This window comes from Rhinolophus sinicus, linkage group LG05 (assembly GCF_036562045.2).
Source record: "Rhinolophus sinicus isolate RSC01 linkage group LG05, ASM3656204v1, whole genome shotgun sequence".
NCBI classification, from domain to species: domain Eukaryota; kingdom Metazoa; phylum Chordata; class Mammalia; order Chiroptera; family Rhinolophidae; genus Rhinolophus; species Rhinolophus sinicus.
The window spans coordinates 43,167,123-43,186,570 of NC_133755.1; the positions used below are offsets into that span (position 1 = coordinate 43,167,123).

Here is a 19,448-nt window from a genome sequence, read left to right on the forward strand (position 1 = left end):
AGGATGATTTTACAATTATTTTTGTCCTCCAGGTACATCCTACTAGCAATTTACAGTTAAATTAATGTGCTCGAAAGTTACTTTAACTCCTCTCTAGTGGCTATGCCATCAGCTCAACATAAATAGGTTCATTTATTTCAGTCTTCTTTTGATTTTTATGGATTGCAATTTATTAATTTATTTATACTTATATGAAACATTTCCATGATGCCAAAGTTAAATCTAAAACAGAAAATAATGTATATTCTAAGAAGTCAAGCTTTCATTCCTTTCCCCTCCAGTCCGTTTTCCCCTCCCCCAACCACAGGAAATTTTTTGTTTTTGATTTAGTCTTCAATTTTAAGAAATACAGTCAATGCTTGTTATTTGTAGTACTTGTGTTCTATAAAGTGCTGCAAACACCAAATAAGTGAATAATTCAATTACTGTTTGTGAAATACAGGGTTAATTTCCTGTGAGCCTCTAATCACAACATTTTTGTCAACCAATCGGTATTGATGTTACCTTGTTTTATGTGTTTCTGTTTAACGGTATCTTATTTAATGCATATTGGTTCAACAGCATTGAACTCACAGCAAACAGCACTATACAGCTCATAGCTGAATGAAGCTAATTTAACATGTGACTTTTCTCCCTAAGGCACACCATGGCTTTCTTGAGCTTTGGAGCACTAGACAGCACTTAACACTATGCTCGGTGGCCATTTTAAACAGCCAAATCACCACCAAAAGGCATAAATGTGAAAATTGTAGCATATACCTCAAAAAGGACATTTGTTTACAATATGAGAACTGAAACCGGAAGGCAGAGTGTCACTGTGTTTGACCTCAGATGGGGAAGTATATAATATGCAACTCCATTTTTTTTGTGACACTGCACATGTACATTCTGCAGTCCATGAATCACTATAAAACCTCCTTAAGTACTGATTTTGGGATTACAAATAAATTTTAGCAAGTAGGCAAATTCACAAATAGGAGATCAATGAATAATGCAGACAGAGGGACACACACACGCTCTCACACTCTCTCTTGTTCTCATAGCCTCCCCTTTCTTAAAAAGTAGCATACTATATACACTTTTCCCTACCTTGCTTTTTTTCACTTAGTAATATATTTATATTAAAGATTTCTCCAAGGTAGTACAGATATATTCCATACTACCTTTTTGTGGCTATAGAGTACTCTATTGAGTGGATGCCCTGTGTTTCAACTAGTCCACTCTTGGTGGACATTTCCAGTCTTCTGCTATTACAAACACTGCTTCAATAAATAGCACTGCGCATACATCTTTCTATATATTGGGGACAGATTCTTAGAAATGAAGTTGCTAAGTTAAAGGATGAATGCACATATAATTTTGCTAGATATTTTACTGTATAATTTCTCCAATGTATATTTCTAACATGACTCAGGCAAAGTTAAGAGTTTGGTACAAAAAACTGAAATACTTATGCTACAAGGGTTGATGAATAGTGGTGTTATTATATAAAAAGAATTAAATAACAAAAGCTACTGAGTTAACAGTGAAACAATTATGTAAAAAGAATAAAAGCAAACATGCTTTAAGCATTTTGAATGTTGAAACATTTCACCTTTCTGAGCGAGACTGTTCAACCAAAAGAGCAACTAAAGCTATCATTTTTTCAAGGGCAGCTGGCCTGTATTTTTCCTCTGCCAGAGAGAGGATATCTTCTTCCTCCTCCTCTTCTTCCCCTTCTTCCTCTGACAACACTTCAACTTGAGGCTACAGAAGAATAAAATCCAATTTTAATGCAATATTAGTTTTAACAATATCTTGAGAGCACATACCATGATTGTTTTATATAACTATCCAGGGTAGATGGTGGCAGCAGTATGTATCATGAAAAACAACCACTCAAAAGCTTAACCCTAACTTTAAAAGTCTAAACCACATTCAAGATAATTTTAGACCTAATAGGCGGAACTGTAAAGAGCAATGATTCTCAACACTGGGACTATTTACTATACCTAAAGGGATAAATCCTTTAATAATTTTCGTATAGGCAAGTTTCTTCTTGGAAAATAAATCAGGATCAAAATATATCTGAGTATGATAAAACAGTGTTTTCTATTTAGTAAAACTGCCAGTTACACAAATTAAGGAATCCTCATTTGCAGTTTTCAGATAATCCAAATAGTAGGTATTTCAAAGAGATATTCACTTGGGCTTTGAAATGCAAGAGACTAAAAAGATTTTATGATCTAACAAAAGCAAAAGAAAAGCGATCTAAACAAGCAGCCACATAGGCTAGAATTAAATAGTAACCATTCATATTCTGAGAAGCATTACAACATAGTGGTTAATAGGTTAGGTCAGGAGTCCGACCAAGGATGAAAGCCCAACTCACTGTGATCTAAAACAAGTTAACGTCTTTGTGCCTCAAGTTCCTCATCTATAAAATGGAGATAACAAACGTATTTACCTCTTAGGTTTGCAAAAAGGATTAAATAAGATAGGGCAAATAGAGCATTTAATCCAATGTGGTCATTACAGACAACACAAAATTCATGTAATATTTTAATATATGAATAGACCAGCTACTTAAATTTTTGGAAGAGTCTGACAAACTTAATAGACAAGGGCTTAAAAAAATATGGCCAACAAAAATGGTCACCAAAACAATATGCTAATGATAGAATACCAAAGTAAGTGGTCATCGTTTTGCCTAAATTTGCTTTGTTTCAGGGCATTACCAGTGAAATTTATTATTGGACTGTTTCTGCTCTTGCTATATCCATTAAAAATATCAACCAAACATAGACCCTTAAAATTATTTAATATCAGGGCCAGAGAGGACTTTACAGAGCTCAGATAGCAAATGATTTTCCATAACACACTTACAAACATGGCCTTTAAATTCCTGACATGAGACAGAATTGTACTTACATTTTCAGGCCCTTTGGTTCCCATGTAAAAATGTACCATTGTAGATATGGCTTGCAATGAAAGCAAAAACTGGCTCTAAAAATAAAAATATTGATTTAAAAATATAATATAAAAACAATTAAGTTTTAAATACTGAAAATAGGTACATAATCCCAGAAGTAAACAAGATATAGCCTCACCTCTTCTTCACCCATTTTGGCAAATTCGTAAAGGAAGGCAAAATACTCTGTAAGATGTTTACTGTGAGGTTTTACACCATGTTCCATAATTAATAACAGAGTTCTCACAAATCGAGTGACACATGAACGACCACCAATATCTTCTACTGAGGCATCCATGTCATCGGACCTGAAAATATAATTTAATATATTTAGAGAAAGTATGAAGTCTGGAGACAGAAATTCTGGGAGGAGAAATATTTTTTAAAACCTGAATTTATCTCTTTCATCTTTGTAATAATAAATATCAATTACAATAATATAAGTAGTCAGATTCCAATTATTATGTCTGGCTAAATCAATCTAAACAAAAAAGATGAAGTCACAGTTATTTATAGAGGATTTTTGAAGCTATACTTAAAAATGAAACAAAAAGTTTTCCTTCGTGATTTGTATTAATAAGATTATTTTTAAATAGAAGCACCTAAGTATTTCAGTGTGGATATTTAAAAATACTTTGTAAGCAGATCATCAAAAAGTTTAAATATAAAATGTTCAAAAGGCACTTCTTACCCATCTTCCATTCCTGGTTGTAGATAGAGATGAGCGTGGACAGGTCTAAGTCTCTGAATCACGTGGATACACAAACGCTGAAACATCTATAAATGAAAAGATGTAACAACCCAAGGGCCAACTCACATCAGATACCAAAGATATTGAAAAATTAACAAGATTCAAAATTCTCTGCCATCCATTTACATTTTGCCCAGATTATATTTTGACATTCTCAAGTTTTCCTGAAGTCTCAACTACAGACTGAAGATGTAAGGTGAAGTTCGCTTGAAAAACAGTATTCAGTTTTATAATAAGGGAAAAAACAACAAACAGTAAGTTTCAGTAATAGAGATTACCAACAACAAAGCTTCACAAAACCCTCTTAACTAGAGGAGAGCCTCTAAATAAGATATAGAAATGCCCAATAAACACATAAAAGTTGTTTGATATCATTAATTATTAGGGAAATGAAAACCATAACCACCATGAGATACTACTTCTTCATACCCATTAGGATGGCAAAAATAAAAAAGACAGTATAACAAATGTTGAAGAAGATGTAGGAAAACCAGAACCTTCATAGATTGCTAGTGGGAATATAAACTGGTACAGAAACCATAAAAAACAGTTTGGTAGTTCCTAAAAAATTTAAACATAAAGTGACCATATGACCTACGAATTCCACTCCTAGGTATGTATCAAAAAACATTTGAAGACATATGTCTACACAAATATTTGTACATAAATGTTCATCATTTGCTGAATGTATAAACAAAATTTGGAATATCCATTCAATGGAAAATGATTTGGGGGAAAAAAGGAAATGAAGTACAAATACACGACACAACATTGATAAATCTTGAAAACACTGTTAGGACAAAGAAACCAGTCACAAAAGACCACATACTGCATGATTCCATTTATATGAAATGGTCAGAACAGGCAAATCCGTAGAAACAGAAGTAGATTAATAGTTGCCAGGGGTTGGAGAGAAGACAGAATAAAATGAGAAGTGACTGCTAACAGGTATGGGGCTTCTTTCTGGGGTGTTATAAAATTGGATAGATGATGGTTGCACAAATTTGAGAATATACTAAAAAACCACTAAATTTTATACTTTGAAAGGTTTTGGTGAATTTTATGATATAAGAATTCTATCTCAGTAAGAACTGGAAAGTGGCATATTTCAGATCAAATTTTTGGTTTTGTGTCATTAATGAAAACAAACTAATATTTACATTTTCCTTGTCTAAATTTTCCAATTAGGAAAACAAATATTCATGTGACAATTCAGAACCTATATATATACTATTCACTTAACTTTCAAGGCCATTTCAGAACCCTAGCATGGTTAGAATATCTAAGGATCCGAAAAAGAATCAGTACAACTTATAAAGCAATCGTAACAGAATCTAAGAGAATAGGTTTGTAAGTATCTTCCTACAACCAGGAAATCTGAAGGATTTAAATCACTTGATTGGAATGATAGTTGATTTGCTAAAAGAGATTCCTGAAAACAATAGTAAAATGACTTTTATAAGAGGTCGATCTTTTCAAGCTACTTTAAAAGCTGGGTTAAGACATATTCACAGGCAAATTTAGAATAATTAATTTGAAAGCCACTTTTTCAAATAAGTTTTTTTCTCACCTGTCTCACAATTTGGTTAGGGCACTTAATTAGTATCTGCATTGGCCACCAGTCATCATCAGCCATGCGGTCCAAAAACCACTGTAAAAAAAATAGTGCAATTTTAACATGCAACCAGTACTTGTTAAATGAGATAAAAATTACATAAAGATTTAACTTCTAGTCAATGTTCCAATTATTGTAAGTTCTTACCAAAGGAGATTCCTCAATTTTTAGAAAGTCCAAAATCTAAAATGCCTCAAGTCATAACCAGGATCGTCTTATTACAGATTTCCATGGATGCCATTTAAACCACAGATACCATTTACACTTGATGGCAACCTACAGTACTTATTACAATAAAATGGAATACTCTTTTCCTTTTAGTCCTCATACATGTCATACTAGAGCATCTTTTGTTCTCATTAATAATATGATCTGAGTATGATTTATTTTATGTTTAAAAACAAGTTATGCTCTCTCAATAACCAAACACATGCTTCTTTATCTAAGATAAGAACAATTTCCCATTGATTTGAAGATTATCTGTTAATTACATATTTAACTCCACTATTAAATTGTACTGCCTAGTTATGCTTACACACAATTACTAACAAGTGAAGAGAATTTTAACTCCTTGATCGAGTTGCAGAGGCAAATCATGAGTGAAAAAACTAAAATAGAAAATTTATAAAGAAACAAAAACACAACAAAACAAATTATGACCTAATACACCCTTTGGATCTATGAAACAGCTTTTAAAAAATCATGACATGGGAAGGGAATAGAAAAACAACGTTAAATAACATGAGGAGGATGCAATCAGCCAACACCAGCATGTGGAAAATCCTGCAGAACAAATGATGAAGTGGAAAAGAGAGAGAGAAAAAAAAAAAAGTGTTATAGATGAAGGGAGGTTTAAGAGATAAGCACAAAATGTGGGCCTTGTTTGAATACTAATTTAAATACACCATCAAAAGAACATTTTTTTTAGACAATTAGAGAAAACTGAATAGCTATTGGATGTTAAGGAATTGCTCCTAATTTTACTAGGAGTGAATGGAATCATGTTTTATCTATTTTTTAAATCCTCATCTATTAGAGATACCTACTGAGCATTTATGGATATGGATAGGTTTGCTTTAAGATACTTCAGCTCAAAAAGGCATGGGAGATAGGAATAAATGAAAACAAAAGAATGTTACTATTTGTTGAAATTGGGTGATAGGTACATGAGTGCATCATATCTTTCTACTTTTGTGCATGTTTTAAAATGTTCATTATAAGGTTTCGAAAAATTATGCCTTTGTATTTGAAATTTACAATAATCAAATTCTCCTATTTCACTGCTACAAGGCATGATTAGATGACCGTCTTTAAAAAAAAAAAAAATCTTCCAATTGTGTTTATCTATTGCATACTATGCTGCTATCTCCCACCTCTGAAATTTATAAGACCTGAATTCCTAGGAAGATTAACACCACTTTGAGAGCTAATTAAAAATGATAAATGATACTAAGATGGCAATATGGTTAAGTGATCATTATCTGTGAGCAGATTATCCCTTAGGGATAGGTCTCTCATAATGAAACATGGGAGGAAATAAAATTAGACATAAACTAAACTAATATACTGGGATATATGCATTTTTTTCTCGGGGGAGAGGAGATATACATTTTTAAGTATTTTCTGATAACATTCAAAAGTGGTTAAGAAACATCTGGTAGTCTTTTGAAATTTCTATACTTTTTCCTTCAACTACATGGGTGGAACCCAAGGATTTTTAAATAACTTAAAAATCAATTACTCAATCGGGGAAACAGATTTGATACATAAATTATGACTTTGAGCTATCCAGTAATTTTAGGAACAATTTACACTGGGCTCCCTATAATTTATAATGGATAAAACAATTTTGCTGTAGCATCTAAGAAAACAAAACAAAAAGGTGCATCTTAAGCTATGCATTGTTTGTTGAATTATTCACCTCACCTCACAAGCTGCTTGACTATTATTAAACTGTTTGGTCAACAATTCAATCCACTGAAGCATTGTGGGCTAAAAAAAGAAAAAGAAAGAAGTCACTGAAGGCATAAGGACTTCTGAGCTAAAAATAATGAAAATCAAAAGATATCTGATAAATGACATAAAAATTCACAAAATAAAACACATACCTTTTCCTTTGAATGAATAAATGTCTCCAGGACAAAGGAAGTGCTTAACTGTAAGAAAAGATAAAATTAAGCAAACAGTATTTAATTATTTTAAAGTAGTCAATTTTGAAAACATTATCTAAGGGTTAGGTATTACCTTTGCTGTCATTAGGGACACAGCTTTGGGATCTGGTAAGGTACTGGGAATACAACTACACAACTGCCACATAAACCTAGAATTTAATAATAGTAAGTTAAATTTCTCACGAGATAAAATTTTAAATGTGTAACAAAAAAATCTATTACTGAATTTACCAAACTTACCCAAAATATGTGTGTTCAAAGATGTTTTTGTCTTGAAGAAACTGCATGTTATCATGCCAAATCCACTGAAGAAAAAAAATTTAACATTAGATATCAGAAAGCATGTGCTTCATAATTTTACCAATATTTTTATTAGACAAAAAGACTTGCTCTAAAAGAAACAAAACCCAAAATAAATGCATTTAAAATTCATGTTGATTTTTTTCTCAGGTATATGGAATATGAAAGTACTGTAAATTACTAAATCTGCTCTAATTTATCATTGCGTATCTAGCTGCCTCAAGTGATTATTTTAAAAAGTGGTTTTTAAAAAAGATTTTGAAAGAACTCTGAAATCGCATCTGTCTAAAGACCAAATATATAAATAAATAAAACTGCATCATATTCCATTTTGATTAAGAACAGGTTATGAGAGGAATGTTTGTTTAAAAAGCAATAAAATATAGAACTTTAATTCAGGTTGGCAGACCTACATGAGAGGTGATTTCCTGGTTTACTCTATAAAAATCATGAAAAATGATTATTTCTGACATTAGCCCTGTAGAATTACTCTGCTGACTTTTTATGTTCCTTCTTTTTGTATACTCCAAACATGCTCTAAGTCATTGTCACTTAGCTCCATAAAATCATTTTTATCTGGAACAAATTTATGTTGTGATCATTGATATTACTGTGTTTATCCCTGTAAATATTTTCAACTACGTTTATTTGCCTCTCCCGCCCCCAGCCCACTACTCTAGTCCAGAATCAGGTCTTATAACTTTGTATTAGCCTTATAACCTTCTATTCCACATTGTATTTGGAAAATCACAGACCTAGTCATTGCATGGCCTTGCTTCAGCGTTCTTTCTCCTCTAGCATTTTTAGGCATACAACTTCCTATAAAACTGTAGCCACAAGGAAGAGTTTTGACAGCATTCACCCATCCCAATTCAGAGCCTTTCCCAAGCTTCCTGCTTTTAGCCAGGGACTTGGCTCTAGACCCTGTGTCATAATTTTTGTCCTCTTTACCCTGCAAGAGCTGAACCGTTGACCACCATTAGATGCTTTCAACCTAAAGCCTGGTAAAGTCCCATGGTTTCCACCAGACTTAGTGCCTTTAACTGTTCCATGTCTGTTCTACAGAAATATTCATCTTGCTTTTTGATGGTTCTTTTTACCTTGTGTCAATACAATGTATGTGGAGCCAACTGGGTGTGTCTAAGTGTGAAATTATTATACTACATTGATCAGAAAGAACTTTTCTAAGTGTTTTCTATATACCCATCCAACTTCATCTTGAGCCACTCTTCCTTTTACTTATTAATCATCACAGCCACAGAGGTCACCTCTCAGCTCCTAAAACGTGCCAATAAGCTCTATCCTTCCTCAGGGGACTGTATATGATGTTCTCTTTACTTGAAGTACTCTTCACATGATTAACCTCTCACTAACTTTCAAGTCAAAGCTTAAGGTCACATTTCCTGTTCACCTTCCCCAGTACTCTGGATTCAACTACCCTTTCTGAGCACTTATGTGTTTTATCCTTATCAGTCACTCTAATTTATGTTTGTTTACTTTATAGTTAATATATTTTATGGTTCTGAAATTTTCTGTTTACCTTTTGAGAAAGTCTGCTAGTAGCTATATTTTAACTGTACAAATCTACAGGACTAAATTTTAGTTTATATCTAATATCTGTATTACTGTTAAGTAACACAGTATTATATTTTTACTTATTTTTTTAGTAAAATGTATATGCAGGCAAACTCATTTTAAATTAACAAGCTGAAACAATGACAGGAACAAATGGTTGGTTTAGGTCTGCAATCCAGAATATTCTAACGTAGTTCAGTTTGTTTTTCTTATTAGTACAACAAGCAAAGGTCTGGGATTCCCTTTAGTCAAAATGTAAATCAGTGTTTCTCAAAGAATGGTTCAGAGCTGTGGATGTCCCTGAGGCATTTTTAAGGTGTCTATAAGGTTAAAACAATTTTCTTAATAATACTATGATGTTACCAGACTTGTTTTTACTCTCACTCTATCCTAAGCATACAAAGGAGTTTTCCAGAATGCTAAATGATGAATGCAATCACAACAGACCAAATACAGAATCTGTTATGAGACTCAAGATACCGTCTATTAAATCAGATATTAAAGAGATTTGCAAAAAAGTAAAACAGGGCCATTTTTCTCACTGAATGGGGTTGTTATGAAAAATATTTTTTCATAAAAATTAGCTTGCCCTAATTCCATCATTTTTAATTTTTTTAAATGAATACAAATTTAAGAAATTTGTTTTAAATTCTAATATGGTAAACATTGATGTGACCACATTAAAACTAGTATTTTTTAAAAACTCTAAAGTTCTCAATAATTTTTAAGAATATAAAGAATTCTGTGAACCACCTGATGTAAATGAACAATATACGTCATTAAAATTTATTTAAAATTTCATTTTACTTCACAAGTGGGCTGGTTGTCATTAAATACTATTGAATCCTCATTTAGAACAAGGTCTAGATTTGTCTGAATACTTTGGGCGCATAAAGCCTTATACATTAATTATGATTATAATATATTTAATTTTAATTATGATGGTTGAAATCAGTATTTGTACACAAAGATGAGTCTAATGTCTTGAAATCTAGTGAAGAACTTAATTTTTTTGGTAAATCCAATTCAAGGATTTAAAGAAGACAATATTCTTGGCTTTTTATCTGTAATATTATGGTAGGCAACATAGTAGTTAAGTGTTTGTTTGGGAAACAAAATCCACCTCAGTCTTAGAGGTTTGACCACAACAATGCAAATACCAATCGATCAATTAAATAGTAAAAACAGAATTGTCTAGGTGGAAGAGTACATTTTTATTGGGTATACCTTTCTGGAGATTGACTTTTTATATGGCTGACTGAATTTATAACATTGCCACAACATACATTGAGTGGTGAATACGTTATATAAATCTTAAAACATTAAAGTAACATTACCTATTACTACATTATGAAACAAAGAAAACCTCAACTACAAAGGACACACTTTTTAATATATAAAATACATATTTCAAATAAACATACACTGTACTTTCATATATAACATGAAGTGAAAGAGAAGGAACACTTGCAATCCCATCACCAATCCAATAAGAACATTGCCAATCATACAAGTTACTTGTGAGCTTGCCCTAAAAAGGTAACTGTTTTACCTTTCTTATTTTTCTTCAATGTTAGTAATAATTATTTTCCACTCCCTTTAATTTCATTCACTTTACATTCACCTATCATATACCAAGACTATTTGTATGTAGATCTACCCTGGATTACAGATCCTAATATTGTCATAGCCTGTTCTTATAGTACTGTTATTACTTGCATTATATTTAAATATGCTTTAAAATTGTTCTAAAGTTAAATTAACTTATACCTCTAGTAATTCTGATGAAACATCAAATTTGTATTCTTTTCCATTTTCTTCCTCTGGTTCCATGCGTTTGTAAAACAGCATATATGCACTGTGTGTCTTTAAAAGGGAAAAAAAAAAGTATTTTCATTTCGAGAAAATATAACTATAAAAGCAGACAGCATGGAAGAAAGAAAGCAATGTAAAATTACATATGAAAGAAATGGTTACCTTTTCAAAGGAGAAATCCATAAACTTATCTGTAACAGAATCGTAGGTCTTGGTCTGTTTAAAAAAATAAGTTTTCCTTCTTTAGAAAAATGGGTATACTCAGCTATATTTATATATAAAATATTTCAGTAAAAAGCTATTTAATACTTTGTAGTAACTTTGTAAATAGTTTTCAAATAGGATTACATTTATAAAAATCCTGGATAGTTCTGGCTAAGAGTACTAGAAAACAGATTCAAAACATATTTTAAGGTACTTTACTAAAACATATCAAGCATAAGAAAATAAAATGGACTTGCAAGTCCACTTTATCTTTTAAAAGAAGAGCTTTGCAAAGATTACTTTTTTCTCATTTTAGGAAATATCCTGGGAATAACATCTAGCGATACAATGGTTTAATGATGGCTTTCATCATTAATTCATTATTTACTTCCTTCTATTTCCTAAGTGTTAGCAATTTTCCTACTTCTCCTTTTCTATTCAGAATAGTACATAGGAGCACCAAAGAGCAATAAAAATGTCCTTCATTAAAATCCAGAATATGAACAGTTATTTCACAATAAACATAGGTATTAAAATGAAAAATCGGTTTATCTGGGCTTATCTGTGAAATGGAAATGACTAATACTTGACTTGTGAGAATCAACAGGATATTTTATTACAATACGACTCCAACCTCACTGTCTTTACTTTTTTTTTTTCCATTGTTTTTTCTTATGTCTTACTGCTAATTATGTAACAGATACCTTTTTCTACTCTGTCACTAGTAATAACCAGGTTGCTGCTACTTTATAAAAGGCACTAAATGAACAATTCTTTAAGTTCAGCTCAAGCCAAGTTTCTTGTCAAAAATTATGAAGTTAAGTCAATAAACAGTAATTTCTTTTGACTCTAATCTTAAAGCATTCAAGAAAACAACTTATTTAATCATAATGTCTCACAGCAATGTAATCAATTCCTATACTATTTATTTTTAAGTCTTAACCTTCATCAGTTGAAGGCAGAAATAGTAATTTTTAAAATATTTCTGTTTAATATATACTCCAAACATACTAAACTTCTAATAAATGCCACTTGAATAAATGTTAGATTTAATCATAGTGATTAAAAGAAAGTTGAATGATCCTGCTATTGGATTTGATGATACTGCAAAGCATTTGCAAAGTCACAAACCATTTAAAATTTCTAAATAACACTTACTGTCATCTCTCCACCAAAACATTCAGAGGCAAGTTGAGCAGAATCAAAAGGTTTTACCTCAGCATCATTAAAAAGATACCTAAAACAGAGCATATAGTGTTAATCAAGTATATACATACTAAGTATCTCTATATTATGCCTATTTAAAAAATATTTGGATTACATACTGATTTATTATAAATGTTGATCAAACAGAAATTCTAACTAAGCTTTTGTTTTGACAACTCTAATCACTAGAAATTGGGAATTTAACAACATAGCTGTAACTACCCTAAAATTTGAAAATCTATTTATTAACCTAGGAGTAATACAAGTTCATTAAAAAGAAGTTTACATAAAGATTAACGTGAAGTTATTGGACAGAAAAAGATTAAGAGATGAGAGAACTTCCAAAGGTAAAGATGCCATTTAAAAATTTATTATCAAAAAAGATTCAGAATACATTTACGGTACATTGGACATGATGGCTTCAAGAGTGAGAAATAGTTGAACAAAACTGCAGATCAATTTACCAACGTAAATGTTCAAAGCAATATCCCAAACACTCAGAACAATGCATAGTAGCACAGATATAGTCTCTATACATGAGATTCTACCTAACATCTGTAGACCAGAAACAGTTATTAAGGATTGATTTAATGATTTCCAACCATTAACTTGATAAAAGATAATAAAAAAAGAATGTGTGTCTAAGGGGAAAGGTAAAGTGAAGAGAGTAGAGCACGTCGGTAAACTTCTAACTATAATATGTAAGTGCTTTGTGCCCACCCTACAGAAGGCATTCAGTGAACAATAGTTCTTAAATGAGAACACATATAAGACTTGGAAGGTGCAATATTGTTTATGAATATAAAGTTGCGTGCACAACTTTGTGTTTATTTTTCTCAGGGAAGCACTTATCACATTCTCAAGAGCCTAGAGACCCATAAAGTTTAAAAACAATTAATTTGTACTATCCTTTGAAAGTCACTTTTATTTAAAAATGCTGTCTAACCCCTTTCCCTAACTTTATAGAAAATTTTTAGAAAACTAAAATCAGAAAATATATCTGAAGAGAAATCGACATAAAAACAAATATTTGAAAAACAAAAAGATTTTTAAAAAATCCCAAGAATAAAATATTTAAAACTCACCATTTATTATTTTTGTAAGCATGTGGGTTGACTATATCTCTGATGAAACTATAATAGTGCCCACCATCTGCTGTTCCTGTGTGAACAGTCACTCCTATCAAGTCATACTCATAGCTCTCTGTGTCTTTTGAATGATCACTGACTTCCTTAAAACCTGAAATGATTGACATAAAACAATGGCAATAACTTTGAAAACTGAACACAGTGACATCTTAGAATCACTTTATATATTTAATGTACAGAAATAGGCACAGATACTTTATCTATTAAAACAAGTACAAAACAACTCTATTTGCTAGTCATTAACCATCCATAGCCTACAATTTTAAGGAACAGAACGTTTATACAAATCATTGGAAAAACCACGTGTTAGTGCGTAATGACAGACAACCTCAACATAATATGTAAATAAAATATGCTATTTTTGTTTAATCTGGCTATTTCTTTTGAAATAAACCCGAATGAAGCATTTTGTACTATTATCAGTAGCAGGAGAACAAGATCTGAAAGGGCATTAACATATTTATGTCTTTTAGTTTCATGTTAAGGAAAATGGAGCACTATTCTGGTGGCAGGCTTCTGTTTATCAGTTAACAGAAAACACTCTTATTAGATTTATGTAGACAAAAATAAAAGATATACTTCCCACTCATAAAGATTTAAATTTAAAAGGCATTAAAGATACTAAGGAAAAAACTACAGAATGGTGTAAGTTTTTAAAAAATGCATGATTTACATGCATTCCCAGCATCACCTAAAGGGAAGACACAGTTGGTCCTCTGTATCTGCAGGTTTCATACCTACAGATTCAACTAAAGGTGGATGGAAAACAGTATTTGGGATCTATGGGTGGGACTCTGCGGTTTGGAATCTGTGGATATGAAGGGATGACTGTATTTATTGTTTTATGCCATTTTATATAAGGGACCTGAGCATACAAAGATTTTGTTATCTGCGGGGTGCCCTGGACCCAAGTCCTTGATGATAGTTGAGGGAAGACTATATAAACAGAAGCAAATAAGTGAGAGAAGATTTGGTTACCCTGAATGCACAGTCTAAACTGGAAAGTGAAGTTATAATTCAGTGGAGAGGAAAAGAATGGCTGACAATGTCAAAGCAGTGGCTGAGGAGTTTGGATGTGCTAGGGTCTGACTCTGAATGCAACACTTGTGGCCTAACAAATTCCTTTATATTGGCATAAATTTCTGCTACTTCCACCCATGGAAGCATCATGAAAAATACAATAAAGCAGTTTCCTGGGCAGTCTTGCTATAATTTTATAAACGGTTTGAAGAAAGTTCTAATAAATACGATGTATATATTCAATGCCCATTTCTTAGCTTCATCTGTTTTTTCAAACTTATCATCTCTGCTGACTCATTTCCTACAACTTCTAAGCACACTTAAATTCTCACTTTAAAAATTTCCTCCCATAACTCCATTATTTCTTCATAGCTACAGTCACCATCTTTTCTCCTCTCTTCAAAGAACAAGTATGTTGTTCTCTTGAAAGAATACCCTACACCCTGTTCACACCTCTCATCTCCCATTTATTGGGAGTAAAACATTAACTGAATGCTCATTAAGTGCCAGGCAATGGAGTATAAAGATCAAAACATTGTTCTCTTTCCTAAATCTTATAATACAGTGGCTTCTTCAAACCTTACAAATTTAAATCAGCAGAACTTCTTATACAAAGAAAACATTACCAGGACCTTTATTATATAAAATGGAATTTCTCTGGCTAAAGAAAAATGGGAAAGGCAAGAGCTGGACCTGTTCTTTCTACTTTATTCTCTCATCTATTTTCCATTCCTCCTCACCTTTGCGGTCCTTGAACTGCATACAGAGAAGTCTAAAAATCACTGGTCTTGTGGAAATAATGACAATTTGGAGGTAACTACTTATAAACCAAGTACCCTCTTTAACTCATTGCAATCGGCCTTCCTGTTGCAAAAGCCAAATTAAATTACTCTGATAAAGATAACCAAAGATCCACATGTTAGATTATTTTCCATCAGGTTCTTACTGGAACTACTCCTTTTCTTTAGCATTCAATACTTCTGACCACATTCCCTCTTTCCAGCAATCTTCTAGAAATACTGACTCCCCTATTTACCTAGCTGATTTAGCCAGAAACCTGAGTCATTCTTGACTTTTCCTCCTCCCTCTAGCAGCAGAGTTGACTGAAATGTAAGCCTCATGGGGCAGAGGTCTTGCTCTTTGTTGTCAATATATTCCCATTACTATAATAGCAAATTACACAGTAAATAGATATTGAATATTCTGTTGGATTCATTTATTCATTCAATCAAGTCCTGTAAACCATATCTCCATACACTGCTCTCCAACCTTACTGGTACGTTTTCTCATATAATCTACCATCTCTGTGGTTTACCGGAATGGCCTCCCCATACCCCTATAATCTATGTCTATTGCTATAGTTAAACCTTTTCCATATTGTACCCCTCCCTTCCCTGCTTAAAATCTTAAAAAGGTTTCACACTGAATACAGATCAAAATTAACATGGCCTACAAACAAAATGATCTGGCCATTGCCTTTTGCCCATCTCACCACCACCCCCACCTAGCAAAAGAACTTATCCATTCCTCCCAATCTAGCTCTTACTCAAGCTCTGCTTCAATGTCACCTCCTCATGAAAGCCCTGATTCCCCCAGATCTGTGATGTAGTCACTGTTTTATTTGACAACACATTATGTTTGTAATTTCTTGTTCAATAAAAGACTCGCCCATTAGACTTTAAGTTCTACAAGGGCAGGAACCATGCTTATCTTGTTCACAAATGTGTCCCGAATGCCTAGAACACAGGCCTAGTAGATACTAAATACTTAGTAATTAAGTGAATGTGCCACACTGTCTTTAAAAACATTTTTCTAAGATTCAATTTAATTTTCTTAAATGTATAATCTATTACAACTTTATAATTATGACTATCCTGTTATGGAAATTTACAATAAACACAGGCAAGAGATAGAAAATTACCTTCTTTCCTGTCACTCTTTCCCATAAGAAAATCTTCTGTATATGGTGTCATATCCAAACGTAATGGGAAGGAAAAGTGTGTGTTAACTTTCTCTTTCATCATCGTGACCATATTAAATGTATACCTCATAGTATTGAAACTCAGAATGCGAGGCAATTTCTTAAAACATGCCCTGAAAGACAGAAAAAAGAGGAAAAAAATAACTTGTTAAAAATTGTCTTTCAAAAGTACTTCAAGGCATGACTTTTTTCATTCTGAAAGGGCTTTACTAGATAAGAAAAATAAAAAGAAAAATAAACAAAAAATTACAGTAGACTGGTAAATACCATAAATACATGTAAAGGTGCAATGGAAGCATAAAATGGAGTCATATCATACTTCAAAGCAAGGAGTTCTTTAGTTCAGAGTTTTCTTTTCCACCTTAAATAACAGACTGAAGTATTTTTGTGAACTATAACTGCAAAGTATGACCCTTAACAAGTTACTGAACCTCTTTGAGCTTAATTCCTGATTTGTAAAATGGAGATTAAAGTGCCTACTCCTACAACTTTTAGAATGCTGCATAACAAGTATCATTCAATAAGTGTTGTCTTGAAAATAGCCAAATTTGAGCATCAGAAGACCTTCCAGTCTACCTGATGCATGATCTCTGTAGCTCTGAGAAACAGAAATATAAAAGTAATTCAAAACAATGAGGGCTTATATCTAAGTGTCTGAGAGAGAGAGAGAGAGAGAGAGAGAGAGAGAGAGAGAGTTTATAAAGGTGACAATGGTAACTGAGGACTTGCTGATGGATAAATGAGATTGGGAGTGGGGTGAGGGATATGTGTGAAAGGCTAATCAGGTCTCGGCAAAGGTTTTACTAATGACCTTTATTAATTAGGAAGGTTTCTACATTTGATCTGATCTCAGAATTTAAAAAAAAGAAGTGTTGCCTGATATTACAACAATAGTAGCAACAGGTCAACTAGTTAGTTACCGAAATCTTGCAGTTGACATAATGCTAGTTCAAGTTTAAAAGAACCAAAATTTTGGTTTAAACAAAACTATAAAAGCTTGAATTTATGAAAAATATACATTTCGAGGAATAATACTTCACTACATAGGATTCAAAAGAGAATTTGTTTAAACTAAGAGGTTAGTTTAAAAAGTAGGAATTTAGGGAGATAAGAGGAAGGATGTCACAAACAAAGGAAATAAGTCTAAAAATTCATCCTTATTATTTGAGAGATTGGCAAATTAATGATGAGGTACAGAGTAGAGTATAAAAGAGTCAAATGATGAAGGGCCTTGTGTGTAATGTTAAGACTATGAACTTTATCCTGAAAGCTAAGAGTCACTAGGAGACTTGTAGTGGCCAGTGGAACCATGCATTAAGTCAGAGGATGAAAGACATCAACACATCTGCAGAGATGAGAGTTCATGTTATAGACCTAGTAAATCTATGAGACACACAAGTAAGACAGATGGAAGAGCACAGCATTCTGAATCAGGTAAATTGATTTGGGAATCATTAGCAGCATGTCAGCAGAGGTTAATGTTATGGTGGTAGATAAAATTATTCAGGAAAGAATAAACAAGCTGAGAAAAACCAGAGGTATAAAGACTGAGCAGTACATGATCCTCAGCCCATCTCTGTAGAACATTTACTATGTTATGACAAGCATCTAAAAGGATGGTAAGAGTACAAAAGACTGATAACAGTTAACCTGGGAGAGATGAAACAGTATTTCAAAAAAGCAGTAGAATCGGGCTAGCCAAAAGAAGGAAATGTTTCAAGACATAGGAAATTATTAAGAATAACAAATTTATTCAACAAGTTTATTTATCCCAACTGAAAAGAGATTCTCCAATGAACATGACTCAGTCTCTCAATTATCTTTTATTGACTCATTATATTCCTCCACAGTAACAAACCTTTGACTGACTCCATTCTGTGTGAGTCCTTAAACTCTTATCCTGACTCAATTCATGAGCTTGTCTTCTGCCTGTAACTGCCTGCACAGCTATGCTTTCATTTGAGTATGTCCACCTACAACCTTTCTCTTTTGCAAATAACATGACTTCTGAAGATTGAGGAAAGGAATACATTCCTTTCAAATGCTTTTTTACCTGGAAATATCTTCTCTTAAGCAATGTGAAGCAAATGGCTTTTCATTCTCCCCCTGCAAACATGCTCTGATCTATTTCATCTAGAAAACTACTGTTTGATTCCAAAGCTCTTTCCAGATTCCATCTTCCTTGCTGTTACTTTGTCAAACTTCTGAAAGGAATGATCTATACTTGATGCCATGTATCCTGACAACCTTACTTCTAGTGCTGCAACGTGACAAAATACACAACTAAACTACCTTTTTGAAAAATCCAATGCTTTTACTCAGCTGTTATTTTTTTCCCTATCTCTGTGAACTATGTCAATGAAATACCTTCTTCTTGAGAGTCTCTTCCCCAATTTCTGAGTCACCATCCTATTTTGATTTTCTTTCTTTCCTGGCTTTGATTCTGTTACTTTTTTCTCTGCACTTTTAGGTTGGCTTAAGCCTCAGTTCGTTACAATAGTTATGGTTCTTTCTCAGTCAGATGTTCTGATGGTTTCAACCAATTATGCAGATAATCCCAAAATCTAAATGTCAATCACTTGATGTCACTGTATATTACCAATCTTGTTTTCTATTACTGGTCACTGCAAACCCTCGACCAAAATGACGTAGGCTAATCTAATCCTGGACTTCTTGCACATACAAGGTCAATTGTATTTCTCTGCCTTTGCT

At 32.7% G+C, this 19,448-nt stretch overlaps 1 protein-coding gene and 1 non-coding gene across 8 annotated transcripts in view; one reads left to right on the forward strand and one right to left on the reverse strand.

The window, feature by feature from the left end:
- The window catches only part of USP34 (ubiquitin specific peptidase 34), a 205,557-nt gene that overhangs the window by 32,068 nt on the left and 154,041 nt on the right, over positions 1 to 19,448 (reverse strand). For all 7 annotated transcript variants that reach the window (XM_019717506.2, XM_074332027.1, XM_074332028.1 and 4 more), the window contains 14 exons: positions 16,677 to 16,849; positions 13,673 to 13,826; positions 12,540 to 12,618; positions 11,340 to 11,393; positions 11,133 to 11,228; positions 7,728 to 7,792; positions 7,561 to 7,636; positions 7,425 to 7,472; positions 7,243 to 7,308; positions 5,272 to 5,352; positions 3,642 to 3,727; positions 3,090 to 3,258; positions 2,911 to 2,985; positions 1,595 to 1,746 (listed from right to left, as the gene is read on the reverse strand). In XM_019717506.2, coding sequence (XP_019573065.2) covers positions 1,595 to 1,746; positions 2,911 to 2,985; positions 3,090 to 3,258; positions 3,642 to 3,727; positions 5,272 to 5,352; positions 7,243 to 7,308; positions 7,425 to 7,472; positions 7,561 to 7,636; positions 7,728 to 7,792; positions 11,133 to 11,228; positions 11,340 to 11,393; positions 12,540 to 12,618; positions 13,673 to 13,826; positions 16,677 to 16,849 — 1,374 coding nt within the window. The remainder of the gene's footprint in view (positions 1 to 1,594; positions 1,747 to 2,910; positions 2,986 to 3,089; positions 3,259 to 3,641; positions 3,728 to 5,271; positions 5,353 to 7,242; positions 7,309 to 7,424; positions 7,473 to 7,560; positions 7,637 to 7,727; positions 7,793 to 11,132; positions 11,229 to 11,339; positions 11,394 to 12,539; positions 12,619 to 13,672; positions 13,827 to 16,676; positions 16,850 to 19,448) is intronic.
- LOC141571984 (small nucleolar RNA U2-19) lies at positions 17,261 to 17,340 on the forward strand. Its single transcript, XR_012497018.1, has one exon. It is a non-coding gene; the product is annotated as a small nucleolar RNA U2-19 (small nucleolar RNA).